Source organism: Peromyscus eremicus, chromosome 22, assembly GCF_949786415.1.
Source record: "Peromyscus eremicus chromosome 22, PerEre_H2_v1, whole genome shotgun sequence".
Taxonomy (NCBI): domain Eukaryota; kingdom Metazoa; phylum Chordata; class Mammalia; order Rodentia; family Cricetidae; genus Peromyscus; species Peromyscus eremicus.
Genome location: NC_081437.1, coordinates 23,233,043 through 23,253,795, shown reverse-complemented (window position 1 = coordinate 23,253,795; position 20,753 = coordinate 23,233,043). Strand labels below are relative to the sequence as shown.

The 20,753-nt window shown below is 48.3% G+C and overlaps 1 protein-coding gene across 1 annotated transcript in view; it reads left to right on the top strand.

The window, feature by feature from the left end:
• Dpysl5 (dihydropyrimidinase like 5) overlaps positions 1 to 5,618 on the top strand; it is an 81,922-nt gene extending 76,304 nt beyond the window's left edge. Inside the window, exons 10-13 of the mRNA XM_059248587.1 lie at positions 651 to 793; positions 1,277 to 1,484; positions 3,527 to 3,695; positions 5,332 to 5,618. Coding sequence (XP_059104570.1) covers positions 651 to 793; positions 1,277 to 1,484; positions 3,527 to 3,695; positions 5,332 to 5,417 — 606 coding nt within the window. The 3' untranslated portion in view covers positions 5,418 to 5,618. The remainder of the gene's footprint in view (positions 1 to 650; positions 794 to 1,276; positions 1,485 to 3,526; positions 3,696 to 5,331) is intronic.
• Positions 5,619 to 20,753: the final 15,135 nt, after the last annotated feature.

The window sequence follows — 20,753 nt, the reverse complement described above, 5'->3', positions numbered from 1 at the left end:
AACAGGGTTTCACACTGTACCCTAGGCTGGCCTGGAACTCATTCTGTAACCCAGGCTGGCCTTAAATTCACAAGAGTCCTACCTCAGCTTTCCCAGAGCTAAAATCACAGGCATGCGCTACCACAGCCTATACTGTAAGTATTAAATAGTTTCTGTTACAGTGTATTGTTCAATTATTCTAATAGTTCTTGTCAGCTTCCTGCTGTGCCTAACTTTGGAGTTAACTTGGTCGTAGGTGTGCACGTATATGAAGTAAGCCTAGTGTGAATAGAGCTCGGTTCCATGTAGTTTCAGGCGTCCTGTGTGGGCCTTGGAAGAATACCAGCAAACGAGAGGACGTAAGCTTTTGCGCATGAAGGGAAGCCCTTTAGTCATCCCAAGTGGGCGTATAAGTGGAGCTTGTCTTAGGAGGTGCATTTGTCCCAGGCACGCAGCCTTTGGCTCAAGTCACCAGGGTGTCTGGGTGAGGGATAAAGGGACAAGCAGGCCCTCAAGCCCTGCCAGTGGGACAGTGCCAATAGCGCTGTTTACCTTGGGACCACAGCTGTGGCCCTCTGAGCTAGAAGAGACCACAGGCTGGGTAGCAAGTGCCGGGGAAGGGAGCCACACATCCGGAGCCGGGCTGAGTTGACACTTTTACCTCGGTCCAGGTTGGAGGGAAGATGGATGAGAACCGCTTCGTAGCCGTCACCAGTTCCAACGCAGCCAAGATTCTCAACCTGTATCCTCGCAAAGGCCGCATCATCCCCGGAGCCGATGCCGATGTGGTGGTGTGGGACCCGGAAGCCACAAAGTAAAGCTTGCCGCTAGTCTCCTGGGACTAGGAGGACTGGGGATTTTTAAGAACTTGTATTACAGAACTGCAAAGGCGAATTATCTTTGCAGCATTTCAAGTGTAGAGGAATGTGATAGTGACATGCTGGTGATTGTCTGCCTCCCGAGCTCATGTATAAACCATTCCTTTGTATACCCATGTCCAATGTCTCTGTCCCCTCTTCTAAGGACACCAGGCAGACGGGAAAAGTACACACATTTTATATACAAAAGTGTATAACCTCCTTTTGCATTAATTCTCTAAAGGCTCTGGGCCCAAATATGGTCCCATTCTGAGATGCTGGGGGTAAAATTTTCAACACAAGAATTGTGAGGGGATGGAATTAAGCCCATATCAGACAGTTCTAGGTATCATTCCTTCCCACGGGGCAGCGTCTCTTTGCATCAAGCTGTACTGTCTTTACCTGTGCTCAGATCTTGTCCCGCCCTCCTCTCCCACCAGGACCATCTCAGCCAGCACCCAGGTGCAGGGTGGAGACTTCAATCTGTATGAGAACATGCGCTGCCATGGCGTACCCCTGGTCACCATCAGCAGGGGGCGTGTCGTGTATGAGAACGGCGTCTTCATGTGTGCGGAGGGCACTGGCAAGTTCTGTCCTCTGCGGTCTTTCCCAGACATTGTCTATAAGAAGCTGGTGCAGAGAGAGAAGGTAAGGCAGGGAAGGAAGGAAGATGTGAGGGATGAGGTCAAGGCCCCTGTTGGGGGGCATCTTTGCTTCCCTCCATTACCTCTCATGTTGTATGTTATTTTTGAATCAATGTGACCAGAATACCTTAAGAGAGGAAAGGAGCTGGGTGGTGTTGGTGGCGCACGCCTTTAATCCCAGCACTCGGGAGGCAGAGCCAGGCAGATCTCTGTGAGTTCGAGGCCAACCTGGGCTACAGAGTGAGCTCCAGGAAGGGTGCAAAGCTACACAGAGAAACCTAAAAAGAGAGAGAGAGAGAGAGAGAGAGAGAGAGAGAGAGAGAGAGAGAGAGAGGGGAAAGGGTTAACGGATCCCATGATTTCAGAAAGTTTTAACGTAACCTGGTGCAGTTTATGATAATGGAGTGTGTAGAGAGGTGGTTCTCAGCACATCAGATATTTGCATTATGATTCAAAACAGTAGCAAAATTATAGTTATGAAGTAGCAATGAAGTGATTTTATGGTTGGGGGGGTGGAACTATAACATAAGGAGCTGTATTAAAGGGTCGCAGCATTAGGCAGGTTGAGAAACCCTGGTAGAGTGATTGTTCACATGCAGCAGGCAGGGAAGAAGCCGGAAGCCAGAACTAGAGGCCAGCTAGGAGCCTTCAAAGCCCCACCCCAGTGACCGACTTCAGCCAGCCAAGTCCCATCTCCGGAAGATTCCAGGGCCTCCAGCCAGGGAATAAACGTTCAGAATGTGAACCTGGGGGCAGGGGGGATTTCAGATTCAAGCCCTAACACACTATTTTCTCTGGATGCTATCTAACACCATCCATTCAGGAGCGTATGTGGCGGTTGGAGAATGCTGGTTTCCACTTCCCACTTTGCATAGATCTATTGTTATTATTGTTGTTGTTGTTGTTGTTGTTATTAATGTGTGCATGTGTTTCTGTACACATGTATGTATATACCTGTGAGTATGTATATACTCCAGGGTGCCCATGGAGGTCAGAGGGTACTGATGTCCCTGGAGCTAGAGTTACTAGTGATTGTGAGTCACCTCACATGGGTACTGGGAATTGAACTCATGACCTCTGCACACCTTTAACCTCTGAGCCATCGCTACAATCTCAATAGATACATTTTTTTTTTTTTTTTTTTGGTTTTCAAGACAGGGTTTCTCTGTGTAGTTTTGGTGCCTGTCCTGGATCTCGCTCTGTAGACCAGGCTGTCCTCGAACTCACAGAGATCCACCTGGCTCTGCCTCCCGAGTGCTGGGATGAAAGGCGTGCGCCGCCGCCGCCGCCGCCGCCGCCGCCGCCGCCGCCGCCACCACCACCACCACCCGGCTTAGATGAAATTTAAATGGGAAAGCAGATAGGGGCCAGATTGCTGCAACTGTGCACTGGAGGTCCATCCCGAAGGACACAGTGCTCACATCTCTGCTACTGCTGCTGCTCCCTCAGCCATTGGCAGACACTCCGACACACTTTGTCCCCCTCACTTTTAATATAGTGAGTCACCATAACTGACCTGGGCCAGGACAGCTAGCTCTAAGTGACAGAGCTGAGGTTGGAACCTTGGTGGTCTGGTTTGTGCAGTGTGACTCCTAACCCTTTATTGAGTACTGCTTCTGGCGGTGTCCCGTGTCCGAACCAACTGTACCTAGCGGAAGTTTTCACTGCACTGTCAGACCACAGTAAAAAAAAAAGGTCTGGCCTGTTGGGAGCCTGGCCTGGTCAGGACACCTCTGCATGCGCCCGGATGTTTACTGTGGAGGAGTTCCTCAACTGGATCCCTGCCAAAACTCCCCTGGAAGGATTCCACCCACGTGGAGGGCAGAGACGGAGGCGCTTCCTGCACATGCGCACCTGTACGTGCAATGCACACACTCATCTTATGCAGAAGCAAGAAGGGCATTCTTCAGCACTTGGACTGCAGAAGCAAGAAGCCCTGTCCCCTGTGTGTCTTGGGTCCTGTGTGTCATACATAGCATGTGTTGACAGAGAAGGCTGCTGCTGTGTGCAGGGGGCCCTGACGTCCTTGTCTTTTCTCTTCACTAGACCTTAAAAGTGAGGGGAGTGGACCGCACTCCCTACCTAGGGGACGTCGCCGTTGTTGTCCACCCTGGGAAAAAAGAGATGGGAACGCCCCTGGCAGACACTCCCACGCGGCCGGTCACCCGGCATGGGGGCATGCGGGACCTTCATGAATCGAGCTTCAGCCTTTCTGGTAAGGGTGAGAGGGTGTGGCAGGAGCTGGCAGGCAGGAGGGAGGCCCCGGGCAGTGGGCTGCAGGCTGTAGGTCCTTCGTAGAGGCATGAGGACATGCAGCGTGTGCTGTTAGAGACATAGGCTGACGGCTGGGAGGACAGGGAGAGCTTACCAGCTGCTAGATAGGCCACGGGCCACCAGATGCTCTCTCTGGCGCTGTTTTCATCCCTTGAGACACCTTGAAGACATTGCATACAGGGTACCCCAGAAACATCCAGACTAGCCAGTGGCCTCTTCTGCCCCAGTCCAAGAGCGTGACACAGTAGAGCTCAACTTGTCTGTCATCTCTCTTCCAGCCCCAAGTCTTAATCTGTTGGAAATGGGGAGCACTGAATAATGCCCTACTGCGATCTCTGGGACACTAGACCCTTCCTTCTGAGCCTTAGAATTCCAGAGGGTGGGACCTTTGGAGTGTAGGTATTTCATTTTCCAAAATAGTTACCAGTTTCCATTTTAGTCTCTGGCTATGTAGATGGATTTCTAAACAGTCTTATTAAATAAGAAACACAGAGCCAAACACAGGGGTGCAAGCCGTAGAGATCGGAGTGATAATGAGAGCCACCTGCTCACCTTAGCTCACCACGCCGCCATAGCTTCCCAAGTGAACCTTTCTTCCTGTCTAACCTGTGCCTTTATTGCCTTGCTGTTCTGCCTTCTCATTGGCTCTTAGCCCAACCACCTCACTTCCTTGTCACTGCCTGTCTATACAGACCTCCAGGTCTCTATGGTTGGTATTGGGATTAAAGGCGTGTGTCACCATGCTTGGCTGTGTCCGTGAACACACAGAGACTCTGCCTGCCATGTGATTGGACTAAGGACGTGAGCTACCACCCCCTGACTTTTGTTTATGGCTGGCTATATCCTCTGATCTCCAGGCAAACTTTATGTGTTAACATATAAATAAAATATCACCACATTTCAGCACAAATAAAATATCACCATAGGCCTACTCACTGAGACCTGTGTGCGAAGGTCTGTGTGGTAACTGGCTAAGGCCGTGGTCTAACAGCACAAGTATGCCGTTCATGCGAGTGAGTGGGGATTGCCCAGAAAGTAGGCTCTGAGTCAGGAAAACCCGGGTTCAAACCCAGGCTCCTCAAACCCCTTAGACTGGAAAACGTGGAAATTATATGTTACCCCTGAGCCCTAGTTTCCTCATCCAGACACTGGAATAGAGTCCGCAGGGTTAGATGACTGATAACTGGGATCAGGGGAACAGCTCAGTCAGTAAAGCACTTGTCTTGCAAACACAAGGACCTGGGTTCAATTCCCAGAAGCCATGTTGAAAAAGCTAGGCATGGGGCTGGAGGGCCGGCTCTGCAGTTAAGCGCGTGTACTGCTCATCCAGAGGACTTGTGTTCAGTTCCCAGTTTCCCAGCACTCACTGCCCGCTGCCCAGCAGCCCACAGCCCCTAATTCCGGCGCCAGGAGAATCCAGCACCTCCTCGGGCACACGCACAGCTCCAGTCTTAAAATAGGTGGACAGCCTTCTCTTAAGGGAGGGATGGGAGAGGTCTGAGCCTCAGTGGAGACAGGGGGCCTTGTTAACCCAGGCAGCGTCTGCGTGGTTGACCTTTCCTGCTTCCTTCCTGCAGGTTCTCAGATTGATGACCACGTTCCAAAGCGGGCCTCAGCCCGGATCCTCGCGCCCCCTGGAGGCAGGTCGAGCGGTATTTGGTAAAGGCTCTGACCAGCTCCCCCAAGTGAGGCTGTTCCACCGTCACCCACCTGCGCACCTTCCGGTCACGGCTGCAGTGGGTGGGAGAGGCTGGGCAGGGCAGCGCACTACCAGTGGGGGCTCCAGGAAGCGGAGAGCCCTCCCCTTGTCTGAACACGATCCACGGGGCTTTGACCCGCCCCTAACGAGGCACTTTGAGCTGTTCCCTCCTGCTCTGCTCCTTCCTTCCACGGCCCCCGGGGTGTCTCTGGGCCCCAGAGACCACACTATGCACCGCACCCGATGCGTAGCGCCCGGCCCCGCCCCACCTCTCTCCACAACCTCCCGTGCTGGCTCTGGGAAGGCCCGGACTTTAGTGCCCTGCCCTGCTGCCCACCCAGACAGGTGTCCAGAGCACTTTAGCAGATGTGTTTTTATAAGTAAGGGCCTTCCCCACTCACCCCTTAGGTCCCGTGGTGACATTTCCCAAGCCAGACAGGTGTCAGCTCCCCCAGCCATGCCCAAGATGTCCCATCTCTCCCGACTCAGCCCTAGCCCTGTGTGGGTTCGGTCGGGACACCCTGGATGTGGCTGTGGTCGGGACACCCTGTGCCCTTTGCTAGCCTCTGTTCCACTCCCTACCCGCACCCTCTGGGAGTCTCGGGCCCCAGGAGGGTAGCTGGGTGGGCATGGGGCTGGTGCCAGGCGCGTGTAAATGGTTTTGTTTTGCACGTTCGGTTTGCGCAGTGGTTTGGTTTGACTTGTTTGTGCACCCTGTGGAAAATAACGGTGCTTTGTGTCACTAGCATATAGCATAGAATCGGGAATAGATTTGGTTCTTAGGAGATGCTGCACTCACCACCAACCAGACAGTACAGGACAGCGGCGGGGGCAGGCTGTGCCCCTGGCCCCGTCTCTCCAATCCAGGGTCCTTTCTGCTACCTACCAGAAGCCCTGGACCATGCCTCCCCTGTCCCACACCCCTGCCTCTTGCCACCCTCTCCTCCTTCCCCTCCATTCAGATGGTCCTGGATGCTGACCCTGGGGACCTCCAGGCAGCAGGGTGGCCCCTCTCTCGTCTCTGCTCCTGATCACTCCCAGCACTAACCCCACACCCCTACCCTCACACCCCTACACAGCTTCCCATAACTTGCCCCTGCTGGTCAAGGCCTAGCTACTCCTCCTGCGTGACTAGCAAGAGGCCCCGTACCTGCTGAGAGACGGGGAGTAGGAGAGGGTTGGCCGACGGCCACCAGGGAAGGGGCTTCAGCACACGAGGTCTAGCTGGAGAATCCACCCCACTGCACGAGTGCTGGAGGATCCTGAAGGATTGTGCACTCAACACCAGGCTCTTGTCCACTACTGGTTAGGCCCACCCTGTCTCAGAAGCTCCTCGGAGGCTCTCATAGGCGGCCACACAGTCGGAGAAGCGGCCCAGCTGTTGGCCTTTGATAAGCCTCATTCCCCGCTTGGGAAGTGGTCTCCCTTTGTGTTTGAGCTTCCCAAACTTGCCAGAGGCCCCCGGAGATCTTGGCACCCATCCCTGCACATTTTGTGGTACTTTGGGCGTATCAAAGCACTTCCGTGTATCAGCTCTCACGCCTCCTGATGGTGGATTGCCTACCACTCTCCCCCAGTGTACAGACAAAAAAAAAAAAAAGGCCCAGAGGCCCCAAAAGTTAAGGCCAGCTGGCCCCAGAAGTGTCCACGACTGCCCTTATGACCTTGGCTGTCTAACCTAGCTGTGGAAAACAGTTGTCAGGTCCACCAGGAGTTTAACCAGAGAGAATGCTTTCTCCCTGGGGATGCATTCTGCCTTGCTTTGCACAAGTCGATTTTATCTTTATTGTGAGCAGACTAATGTATGCCCTTGGGTTGAGCCTGGACGAGAAGTGTTGGGAACTGGTGTGTGGTTTCAGTTGCATCCTCATCCTTATTGACCTCACCTAGGAGCTGAAATGATAACCCAGAGAACTGAGGTAGCCATTGGAACAGTAGGTAATGACCCCGGAAAAGCCTTCATGGGTAACAAAAACAGAGATACTGATCCCTGGTACAGTCTTAGCCTCTCTCCTCCTCCTCTTCTTCTTTTTGAAACAAAGTCTTGCCTATGTAGCCTGGCCTTGAACCCACAGCAATCCTGCCTTGGTTTCCCAAGTCCTGGAATTACCTAGCTATACGTCATCTTTGTCTATTTCTGCCCTTGCTTGGTCATGGGCCTTGGGCAGATGCCAAAGATCCGTGGGGTGGTAGGGCCAGTGAGGCAGGGCACCTTGGTTGGGCCAGGAAAGCTTTACCTGAGTGCCTCCACCCGAGACGTGCGTGACGTGGGGCGGTGGGAGAGTACGCGTTCAAGTGGCTTCTGTGGACCCTTCCACTTCATCGCCCCCCCCCCAGACCCAAGTCCACCCTTCCATAGACTGTGTGCTCACCCAGGAGCTTCTGGATGTGAATCAGGAGGCTCTGGGAGCTGAATAAACCATCACCCCCCAGTGTCCACTCCCTGCCCCGTGCAGAGCTCCAGCCAACCCCATCACAGATCCAGGGGCTGCTGGCTGGAACGAAAGGGGTCTCTGGTTGCACCGAATGCAGCTCTCAAACTGGTCTTGTACTTTCTGAATAAATACTGTTGTTCTTGCCTTAGCTGCTCTCTAGGTTTGTGGGGTTAACTCACCAGAAAATTGTGCTACTGTGTGTGTGTGTGCGCGTGCGCGTGCGTGTGCGTGTGTGTAGTGCTAGGAGTCCACAGTAGGTCTCTTGTCAAGCCAATGCCGTGATGAGGGCATCTCTTATATTGACCACCCTAACCAAACCCCCTCCAGCTGCTGAGGTGGCGGGCACAGCCTGGGGTCAGAACGGAGCTGTCAGCGGCACCCCAGCACCCAAAGGACTTCCTCCTCTGTAAATGTCATGGTGCTAAGATCGTGTCCATCCCAAGATGACACATGGGCCTGTGCTTTAGTCACCGTTTGAGGCAAAACACCAAACAGCCCAACACGTTGTGTTCTGGTGCAGGTTTGTATTAAACTGTAGCTCCTTCTCACTCGGCCTCTGTTGTGTTTATTCAAGAAGCAGCCTGGCAGAAAGCCTCCTCTACAGCGGCTGTGTGGCGCTTCCGTTGCTAGGCGAAACAGCTTTGATCCATCACTCTGATCCGGTGGCAGCTCACCGGGAGGTCTGGGCAAGGTCTGGAGATATAAAAATAAAAAGTTTAAAAATACACAGTTGATTTAAGGGTCATCCCTCTCCCAGGAGCCCAGAATTTCTGATGGTGGAAAAGCAAAAATTCAGCCAGATTTCCTGGGACGGTTGGCATGTTCTCTGAAGTAGGAAGGGAAAAAATTGAGGAGACATTAGAAACGAAAAGAAGGATCTAGAACTCCCCCACCTAACCTTTGACACTTCTTTTCCTGGCTACCATTTTGGAAGCCTCCAGCCTTCATTCCATTCAGCAGAAGCTGACGGACTGACTATATCCTCATAAAGACATGATGGGGTCATCCCCAGGCCCCAGTGTGTCTTTGAATGGCTTTTGCCTGCTCACTAGCTTGCTAGAACCCCACCTTTGAGTCTGGCCACTGGGCCCTCCAAACCCCTGGGATGTTGGGAGGGATTATCCCATTAAACTCACACTGAAGTGAATGAGGTACGAGCTGTAGTCATAGCATTTGGACGGTTTCAGCAGGTGGATCATGAGTATGAGGCCAGCCTGGGTCACACGTAAGCAGACCTTGTCTCTAAGAGTAAGCGTAACGTTCATTTTAGTACTGTGGGGTACCTTGTGCTGATTTCTTAACCCCCAAAGACAACTCTAATGAGGAAATAATTCTAGATAGTGGAGGAAGTCTTGGTTGGTTCTACCTAACTCTCTCCAAATTATAGCAAATATAAGGGTTGGGGGGAAAGACACAACCTTTAGTCCCAGCACTCGGGAGGCAAAGGCAGGCAGAGCAGCAGAGCGAGACCCTGTTTCAACAAACAAAAAGAAAAGGCACCCTCACGTGTTATAGGCCATTTGCAAGGCATGAGGCAGTGTACAGACACACACTTGGGAAGACCCCGGATACCTCAGTATGTGTACAGTCGAAAAGGGACCACAGGTTTGGACTTGAAAATTGGGATCAGACAGGAGGATCTACAGTCTGGAGAGACTCCATCCAGTCAGCACTATGCAGCCATTAGCCATGATCTCTTAACTTGGAATTACAGGTTATGGGAATAGGGGCACAAGTGACCTTAAGAACTGTGGGAGGGGCTTATGGAAACCCTGGGTTTGAAGAAGAAACGCTATGATACCGGAAAGGGTAGACATTATTGTCCTAAATGGTAAAAAAAGACTTTTGTTTTATTTCCTTTTTTTTTTTTTTTTTTTTTTTTGAGACAGCATCTCACTATGTAGCTCAGGCAGGCCTGGAACCATGTAGACCAGGCTGGCTTTGAACCCACAGAGATTAAAGGTACACACCCCTACACCTGGCAATGAGAAGCGTTCACACAACATTGCCAACAAGCAACAAATTGAACTTAAAACATTTAAAAGTTTAAAGTTTGCTTTAAAAACACCTTGCTCTTCTCAGTGTCTACCTTTAGAGTGACATCCGCATCCTGTATGAGCATTGTTTCCTGGCTAGTCACATGGATGCATTTGAAAATTGCATCCTTGAAGTGCAAAATTTTCACTTTTTTTTTTAGAAGGAAACTATCCTTTTGAGACTGGGATTTCTGTGCATCGTTTCTCATTGGACAGACTGACAACATGGTTATAGATATTAAATCCGTCTGAGAGAAAACTCCCTGTAAATCCAAGGTCACCAAACTGAAAACTGACGCATGCTTTGGTGACATCGGCTGGCCAGTGCCTCTTGAGTTGCTGGAATTCTTCATTGTAAACTGGCCTGAGTTTGGCGGGATTGGTGACCCTGGAGTTCCTTTCTTAATCAGCGCTCAGCAGCACCGGCCATGCCACATTCCAAGGCACCTGAGGGGTTAACTTCACTAACAGACTTCTCAATAAAGGCTTTGACCCTTCATCCCTGAGGGAACCAAAGCTACTGGATACAGCTCCCAAGAGGACCAGATGTGTTTTGAGTCCCAAGGACAAGATCTTTCAGTGGCAAGGCCTTGCATACCTGCTCTTGTGGCAGTGGGTCATCTGAAAGAATTCCTGGTGGCCCAGAAGAAGAACTTCAGGCCAGTCGTGGGTATCTTTTTTTTTTTTTTTTTTGGTTTTTCGAGACAGGGTTTCTCTGTGTAGCTTTGCGCCTTTACTGGAACTCACTTGGTAGTCCAGGCTGGCCTCGAACTCACAGAGATCCGCCTGGCTCTGCCTTCCGAGTGCTGGGATTAAAGGCGTGCGCCACCACCGCCCGGCCAGTCGTGGGTATCTTAAGAGGAGTTGCTATGTGGGGACTGCTGTTCTGATGTTCAACAGGTCTCCGTGAGTAAACCATCTGCGACGTGACCTAGGGATGTCTTTCCTCGGAACACCTTTTTGTAATGCCTCCTTGATGCCCGGACTGTGGTTGTGAAACTCCCAGGAATTGGTACCAGAGGCAATAAAGAATGCCGCCTTCCATTTGTGATTCTGTTCTTCATCTACAACACATTCATCTGGTGGCATGGTCCTGAGAACTGGTATCCCAGTTCTGTTCATTAAGCAAAGCCAATACTTGGTACTGGATTACTTGGTGTGAGCAAAGTGGGGTTCCCTTCTATACCCTTGGACTGAAGTTGCTCATCCAGCCCAGTGGCTCTCAGCCAGGGTCGGTTTTGTCCTCCAGGAGACAAGAACAGGGAATATTTGGACGTCCTTTCGGCTGTCATGACTTAGGGGAGTAGGGCTACTGGAATCCTGTGGATACCGCTCCAGGACACTGCTGAGCATCCTACTCGGGAGGTACTCAGAGCAGCCACCACATAAGGAATTGTTCAACTGAATTGTCAACAGCACTAAGCTGGACAAACTCTGGTCTAGCTTAATGATGAAATGAGATCATTGCTTTAGAAAACTGTACGAGGAAATTTAAGAAGGAGGAGAGAGGCAGACTTAAGTTAATGACACAACCCTGTATGCAAGACATTCTGGACAAAAAAAAAACCCACCATGAACAGAGCTGGACCACAGCATCCCAGTTGCAGTCAGAGGTGGGACCCCAGGGAGTCCTACCATGTTCTTTCCCACGGCTTTACCGGTCAGTCCTCTGCCACCAAGATCAGGAACCATGTTGTACAAGGTCCTGCTTGACCACTGCACAATGCTACAGGAAACAGAAGGCTGCACTTGCGGATCTGAGTGAGGTTCTAAAGGCGGAGAGAGGGGACATAGCACGTGGCAGCCTGATCGTTGTCATATCTCAATTGCTCAACCATGACATCTATAGACTTTTCTTTTATACCTGGTGTAAACTAAGCCCCTCTCCAGGAAACATCTTGTGGTCCGTAGGGGAAAGGGCCCTTCTGAAACTCAAGGAAGGGTGCTTGGGAGAGGGAATTGGGCATTGTGGCTAAAGCAAAATTCAAAAAGAGTACGTGGAGCCAGGTGGTGGTGGTGCACGCCTTTAATCCCAGCACTCAGGAGGCAGAGGCAGGCGGATCTCTGTGTGTTCGAGGCCAGCCTAGGCTATAGAGTGAGTTCCAGGACAGGCTCCAAAGCTACACAGAGAAACCCTGTCTCGAAAAACCAAAAAAAAAAAAAAAAAAAAAAAAAAAACATGAAGGGTGACACACTACACACCATGTATCCAGTAGAGTCTGACCTGTTTCCTCGACATCTTTTTCTCAAATGTTTAAGTGTAAGGCAGACAAACAACTTCTAAGATCTAAGTGTCCAGCTTGATAAATCTGGAGAAAAGGAATGTGTAGCTGGAGACAGAACATTGCCAGGACCTGAGAAATCTGCTTTGTGACCATTCCTGTACTACCAGTGCCCCCTTCTCCCATGGATCTGCTTGTGAATCTTTGCTGCCAAATCAGTGTCATCACACACACACACACACACACACACACACACACACACACACACAGATAACTACTTCCCTGGCAAATGAGTGTTGTCTAGTTTTGAACTCTGATTAATGGAATCATACAATGCATATTCTTTGTCCTGGCTCCGTTTCTCCACATTAAGTTTTTTAGATGTAAAGGACACATCTTGTCCTTTGTTTAAGATGGAAGGGCCGACTTTGGCAGCAATGTGTACCACACTGGAACTTACATACAGGGTGAAAGCATATATGTGTACACACACACACACACACACACACACACACACACACACACACACGAAGGATATATGTGGAGTGCTTTCCTGTTGGTGTAGGGTGAGACTTGTGTAATTCAAAAGTGAAATTAAGAAAGCAATTCTAGTTATAGTAGCACTAAAAGAATCACGGGAGGGCTGGAGAGAAGACTCCGTGGTGCTTGCTTCTCTTGGAAAGGACCCAGATTCAGTTCCCAGCACCCACGTGGCAGCTTGAAACAAATGGTAGCTGCAGTCTGAGGGAATCTGATGCCCTCTTCCGACTGTCTCAGGCTCCTGCACATACATTCACATACATACACTCAGGCACACAAATGTACACGTAGTGTTTTTAAAGTTAAAAAGAACAGAGTGTTTAGCAATAAATTTAGCAAGACAAACTCAACAGTTGTACTCTGAAAACCATGAAACTGTTGAAAATGTTTTAAAGAGCTAAATACATGAAAAGTCATTCTGTGGTCAGGAAGCAGATGACTTCTTATCATGAAAGTGGTCATATTCTGAAAATGGACCCTCAGATTCTGTATAATCCCCATCAGAACCCAAGCTATAAACATGGATATCTGGTTTTTAAATTCATTTGAAACTGCAAAGGACTTGGAAGAGTAAACTAAGGAAAATCCTAAAAGGAGCTGGTGAAATGGTCATTAAGCCACTTATGAACATGGAGCCCCCAGTGACTAACTGTCTTTCAGAAGCCTTCCCTCTTAAATATTCCTCCACATCCACCCTGCCACACTGAGGACCAAGCTTCCAACACCACAGCCTTTGGGAGATACACTCAAACCATAGCAAGGACACACCCAAGGTGGCAGGAGAGGAGATATCCTAAACACACACATGGTCCCCTTCAGCTATCAGACTATTGAGACAAGGAATGAGCTCTAAGGAACTGACGTTTCCCCCAGGAGTCTCATTCTGGGGAAGGAAAAGCCTGAGACCTTGACCTCAGGCAGAGGGGAACTTGTCTCCTGGAAGGAGATTGCACACTATGCAGGACAGACTGAGAGCAAACGGTAGAAGTCAGTGATGGGTCAGTGATGGGCAGGACCACATCCTGACCGGAAATGCCCAGTTATGCATACCTTTTGACCTCTATTTAAACCTCACATCAGTACTCCAAAGATGGATTCAGGGCACCATTGGTCCTTATTTGTTCTTCCCAGTCTGGACACATTGAATAAATCCTTTTCTACTTGTTACTATTATTCACTTGTTGATTGGTCTGTTGAGGAGGACGGCCCAATCTTGCTTGTTAGAGTTGCCAGGGTCCAGGCTCTGACCTTAACAACTTCAGTGGCAATATCAAGATATTGCTCACACACACACACACACACACACACACACACACACACACACAGAGAGAGAGAGAGAGAGAGAGAGTCTCATTTGACATGTAAATTTTTTTTAGATTCCACTGAAATTAAGTATATATATATACATATATACACATATATATATACATATATATGTTTTCCATGTCATATGTACGGATCTGGTATACACACACACACACACACACACACACACACACACACACACACAGAGAGAGAGAGAGAGAGAGAGAGAGAGAGAGAGAGAGAGAGAGAGAGAATCTTACTTCGTGACTTGGAAGGTGTGGAGAACAACAGGAGAAGCCAAGGATTCTGGGAGAGGAAATCCCGTGGTATTCACCTCCACTGGCATGCTTTGGCTGGAGCAGTAGCTGCCAGAAAGGTGAATCGTCCCTTGTCCATCCACTTCCACGCCTAGCTGGACCTCCTTGTCTACCATGGCTTTTCCAGGTTGTGTGGGCTGGACTCCAGCCATAGTACTACCCAGAAAGACCTCCAGATGGCGCTTTAAACTCATCAATGACCACTTTGGCTTAAGCAACAGGCCATTAGGACGTGAACAGCTAAGGTTAAAGGAAAAACAGCCAGTTTCTAAGCTTGGTCCTGGACCCTCAGAGGGGCTTAAGGTGGTGCAGCCAGCAAATGAATGAGGGACCATACCAGTTTTTCCCACACCTGGACAACTTTTAAGAGAACTGTCTCACTCAGGAGGCAGAGGCTGGCGGATCACTGTGATTTCGAGGCATGCCTAATCTATAGAGTGAGTTCCAGGACAGCCAGGGCTACACAGAGAAACCCGGTCTTGAAAAACCAAAAAAAGAAAAAAAAAACTTGTCTTTTTCAAAACCAATCTCCAATGAATAAAACAGGACAGCCACTAAAATTTGAACTTCACATAAAAATAAGTATGTCACAAATAGTGCTTGTGACATGCTAAACTACAAAAAAGAAGGAGGAGAAGGAGGAGGAGGAGGAGGAGGAGAAGAAGAAGAAGAAGAAGAAAAGAAGAAGAAAAGAAGAAGAGGAAGAAGAAGAAGAAGAAGAAGAAGAAGAAGAAGAAGAAGAAAGGAAAAATCAGAGATTCACATTTAATTAAGGTGTCATATATTCACCTAGCAATTTATGTCTGGCTTACTGAATGTTCCACCTCCCCTTTAATAAGTGCCTACGGATCGTCTACTGGGCCTTCTTTAGATCGTGCAAAAGTAAACCAAGGACCACTCCTACGTTTAGAAGTGCGATGGAGACAAGACGGATTGACAAATGGTTGTAGTCAGAAGAAGTAGAGCCACGCACGGGATGGAGGGGAAAGTGTGGGTTCCAGTGCTGGCTGTGAGTTCAGAACCCTACTTCTGACGTCCACTAGCCATGTGATCTTAGGCAAGTGATTAACTTCTCCGGGCCTTTGATGTGAAAGTGGGAGTGTCACCACTGTTGGGAAGTGACGGGGAACGCTGCCACGGCAGAGCCAGAGGAGGTAACCCTGAAACTGGTGTTGAGCAGTGGGTGGGTGTTTACCTGAGGAGAGGGCACCCACAGCTAAAGTCTCAGCCATGAAGCAGCTGTTTTCTCGTGCAACTCCAAGTAGTTATTTTCATATGTGTCGAGCAGCATTGACATGGGAAGGACATAAAAAGAGTGGAGAGTAAATAAAAATGGTTGCTAGGGATCAAATCGTGTGTCTACTGTATGAAGAAGCCTGAACTTTTCTCTTTAAGCAAGTGCTTCCCAAACCCCATCATTAAAGGGCCCCTAAAGACAGGGGCAGTGTTGTGTGAAGAACATCTTAGCTGGAACCCCAGATCTTCAAAAATCTTGTGGTTTTGCCTTCTATTTCATGTCATTTCAATGTAAACAATATTATTAGCCAGCAGGTGATGGTGAACACCTTTAATCCTAGCACTCAGGAGGCAGAGGCAAGTGGATCTCTGTGAGTTCGAGGCCAGCCTGGTCTACAGAGCGAGATCCAGGAAAAGGCACAAAGCTACACAGAGAAACCCTGTCTCAAAAAACCAAAAAAAAAAAAAAAAAAAAAAAGTAAAACAAACGAACAAACAAACAAAAGGATATTGTTGTCCTTACTCTCTAGACAAAACAAAACCCTGGAGAACGGGTATCTCGTCTATAGCTCTTCCACCTGGGGGATTATATGAATTTCCCAAAAGCCAGTTTGTGAGGGAAAGCCATGGGGATGTAAGCCTAGGGTTATGTGAAAGGCTTTAGCTGTAGAAAGAGCCCTAAGGCAATGGATGGTGTTGAGGGTGGATCAGAAATGGAGAGACTGACAGGGAGAACAGGTGTGAGATAATACAGTATCCGAGGTGGGAGATGGCCATGGTGAGAGAGAGAAAGGAGGAAACAGAGAGAGATGGGTGACATTTCAGAAGTAGAATTGATTATAACACAAAATCATCCTGGGGGTTAGGGAGAAAGGGTGGATTAGGATCAGGACCAGGCTTTTTGACATCACCAATGGTGTATTGGTGGGTGGGAGGGGAAATCTACTTAAGCATACTGAGCTTTTGATGTCAGAGAGACATCAGAGTCTAAGACTCAGGAGAATGTGTAGGATGGAGATGCACAGGTCCAGAGGTCAGAGGAAACGATGAGACCATTCAGGGAACGTGTAGGAAGAGAAGAAAGCAGACAGAATGGTAGTCTGGAACAAGGGGAATTATTGTTGGAAGAGGGCAGAGTTTCAGTTTTACAAGATGAAAGGGTCCTTCAGATGAATGGTGGTGATGGGAACCCGGGGGACCACCCAGTGTTTGAGGTTACATTATGGGACAAGGTAGAACGGAAAAAGAAATGTCAAAAATGTCATGATAGAGCATCAAACAAACAGGCAATGAAAGAAAACATGAACACATTGCATTCCATGAACATTTTTAAAAAACTGGTGCATAAAAAAACAGCATCAACAGAGTGAAAAGGAACCCACAGAATGAGAGAAATTATTTGCAATTTATGTATCTGATAAGAGGTTAATTGCCAGAAAACACTCTGAATACTGAACAAGGGGGGGGGAATCACAATTCAAAAATGGGAAAAAGAATTCTAGGAGACATTCCCCCGCCCCCACAAATGTACAAGTAGCCAATCGCATATGAAATAGTCTCCAAGTTAAAGACAAAATCCAATTATAATGAGATTGCAGCTCACAGACGTTATGACAGCTACCAAAAACCAGAAACTAGCAATGTTTCCTCTGAAAATGTAAAAACAGAACTACCCTGAGTTTCAACAATTCCACTTCTGAGAATATACCCCCAAATAATTTAAAACAAGGTCTCAAAGAGATGTTTGTATGCCTGTGTTTACAGTAGCATATAGTACAATATCCAAAGGGTGGGTACAAGCCAACTGTTCACTGATGGGCAAATGGATAAGTGAAGTGTGATATGAACACACAATGCCACATCATTCAGCCTTTATAAGGAGGGAAGTCAGGTGTGGCACACACCTGTAACCCAGCACTTGGGAGGCAGAGGCAGAAGAATCAAGAGTTCAAGGCCAGCTTCAACTACATAGTGAGTTTAATCTGGCTACTTAAAACCTTATTTCAAAATAAATAAATAGACAAATAGAAGGACGTCTCTGTCATATGTTGCGCATCAAGATAAATTATCTGGGCTGAGATCTCAATCAGGAAAGTGCCTGCCTAGTAAGACAAGAACCTGAATTCCATACCCAGAACCCACATTAAAACAAAACAACAACAACAACAACAATAAAAACCAGATGTGGTGGTTCGCATGTAAACCCCAGTGCTGAGGAGGCAAAGATAAGTGGATCCCTGTGGGTCACTGGCCAGCCAGCCTAGCCTACGTGTCAAGTTCTAGGCCAGGGAAACACCCTGTCTTTGAAAAATTAAAAAATGTCAACCATGCCTAGAGAACAATACCGAAGGTTGTCCTCTAGACACACACACACATACACACACACACACACACACACACACACACACACACACACACTTCAGTCACTATGAACTAGTAACTACAGTGTATACCTTCACTTTTCTTTCTTTTTGAAATGAGGGTGTCTGTAGCAATAATCCCATGTCTAGACTAGGACTGTGTGTTGACTATGCAAGAGGCAGGTGGTGAGGTTTTTGACTTCACAGCTTTTCCAACTAATGGATGGACAGGTACCCTGGATTTGTACCCAGGAGACAGGACCAGAGCCATATACACACTGGGACCTGATTCAGATGAGATCTGTCATTGGGCTGATGGAATCAGATTTGAAGGTCTTGAGGAAAGAGATGAATGTATTTTGTGAACAGATGTCAAGATGTGGCAAATAACATCATCCAAGTTATTGGTCTCAACATAGCTCCCATTCATATATATTTATTGGGCTTCAGTTGATACAATGCCTGCCACACAAGCATGGGGATCTGGGTTTGCTCTCCAATACCCAAGTAAACACTGGGAATGGTGGCATGAGTCTGTAATTCCAGTGCTGGGGTGGTGGAGACATGGATCCCTGAAGCTCATTGGACAATTAGTTTAGCCAATCCATGAGCTCTAGTGGGGCCAGAGAGAGATCCTGCCTCAAAAAATAAGGCAGAGGCTGGATGTGGTGGTCCAAACCTTTAATCCCAGCACTTGGGAGCAGAGGCATTGTAGATTTCTACACATTTGAGGTCAGCCTGATCTACATAATAAGTTCTAGGCTAGTCAGGGCTACATAGTGAGACTCTGTCCCAAATAAGTAAGAAGAAAGGAAGGAAGGAAGGAAGGGAGGAAGGAAGGGAGGGAGGGAGGAAGGAAGGAAGGAAGGAAGGAAGGAAGGAAGGAAGGAAGGAAGGAAGGAGACAATTAAAGAAGACAACTGATATTGACCTCAGGCTTACACACACACACACACACACACACACACACACACGCATGCACGCACGCACACACATGTACATGCTCACACATGCATATACTCACACAAACACATACATACAAAAAAAACCTATTCCATACTTTTGTTATATGACTTTGACCTTCCTCCCATTGAGACATGGGATCTATGCTCCCTGTCTTGCAAGTGGGTTTTGGGGGTTTTTTGTTTGTTGTTTTGTTTTTTTAAGCCAGCAGGATTTCGTTTTTCTGTGCATTGGAACATCTGCCTTTGGAACCTTCAACTACCATGTGAACAGCCCAGTTGCCCTGAAGGTACCAGGTGGTAGGAAAACCAAAAAGCTACCTATGAGACACCATGAAGGCAGGAGGTTGTCCAGAAAGTTCCTGATGTTTAAGCCCCAGCTACCATTTGACTACAGCGACACCAGAACCATCCAAACGAGCTCACCCTAAACTCCTAGCCCACAGAAATTAAGATAATGAAATGATTGCTTACACCATAAAAAGTTATGGTGATTCACTGTGAGAAAGCAGATAAAAAAAGCAAACCTTCAAATGTTAACACAGAGAGAATCTGGGAGACGGGGTAAGTAGCGTGCTTTATAGGTCATGTGTGATGAGGTTACAATCTTTCATCTCAGGATGACTCAGGGGTTGTCTACACCACTCAGGTCTACACCTGCAAAAACAGAGCTGTGCTAGAACTTCATAAGTAAGAAAAGTAAACTGAGCCTGAGATCTGATCTCACCCTTGTTTTTGTAGCATCCAGACACCTCGTAGGTACAGTCAGGACAGAAACCACTTCGGGTTTCCGGTTCTGTGGCCAGGGGCAAATGTAAACTGGTACCTACATTTCTAACTATTTGTCTTGGGAATTATTTGTCAAACAGAACTTTTTCCTGAAAATTGCTGTAGATGGTGGGGAGGGGATTGGTTCACTACATTGGCATGTTTTGGGCAGGTTTTGGGTTTCATTTCTGGTTTTGTTTTTTGTTTTTTCCTACTCTCTAATCTGCCTCCTCTCCTCCCTGAGAAAATGGACCTGTTTGGGATGCTTTGATAGCAGTAGTCTTTGGGTAGTCCTGGGTGGGGTTCAGGGGAGCAAGACAGGGAGACTTGGAGGAGAAAATTAGACCTTGAAGGCTAACTTTTAAGTCACTCAAAGAGAATATAACATCTCTGGTGTGTCAGTGTGTCCAGAAGAATCCAGTGATGTTCCCCAAAGGGGTGTAATCAGAATATGCTTGTGTTCATACAGAGGGTGACTAAGCCAAGGAGGGCAGGGAGGGTGTCTTCAGACAGTAGGAACATACACCTCACTGGAAACACTTGTGACTGAAGAAGGGAGGAATCAGGATACAGAAAATGCAAGAGTCTTGGTTAATGGATGACTAGAGCCTTGGCACGAAGATCAAAAGATAAGGGTGTGGGCCAGCTAAAACAGTAGCAGCCGTAGTCAACAAAATATGTGCATAGACAATGAAGAAGATGTGGACTGAGAGTCTGAGGGAGTTAGGTCAGAGAAAGTGAGGAAAAAGCGAAACCTTTGTCTTCGCTTGAGTCAGTTACATACACAGTTCGTGGGACTCGTCTATGTGTCACATTCTGTGCGTGCGAGATGCCGAGGAGGCTGATGAATAAGACAGAATTCCTGCCCACCAGGATGCATAGTCTGGCTAGGGAGACAGAAGTGTAAACAAAGGATGCCGCTGTAAGATGCGTGTAACAAAGAAGGTGCATACGAGGTGGGTTCAGAGGTGACCACAAGACGTCCGTGGGAGTCAGGGCTGGGTGATGGGGAGACAGAAGACCCCTGCACGAAGAGAACCATGAAATCTCAATGATGCTGGGCACAACAAGGCTCTGGAGAGAGCAGTGTGGGCCAAGGACTGCAGGCGTTGGGAGGTA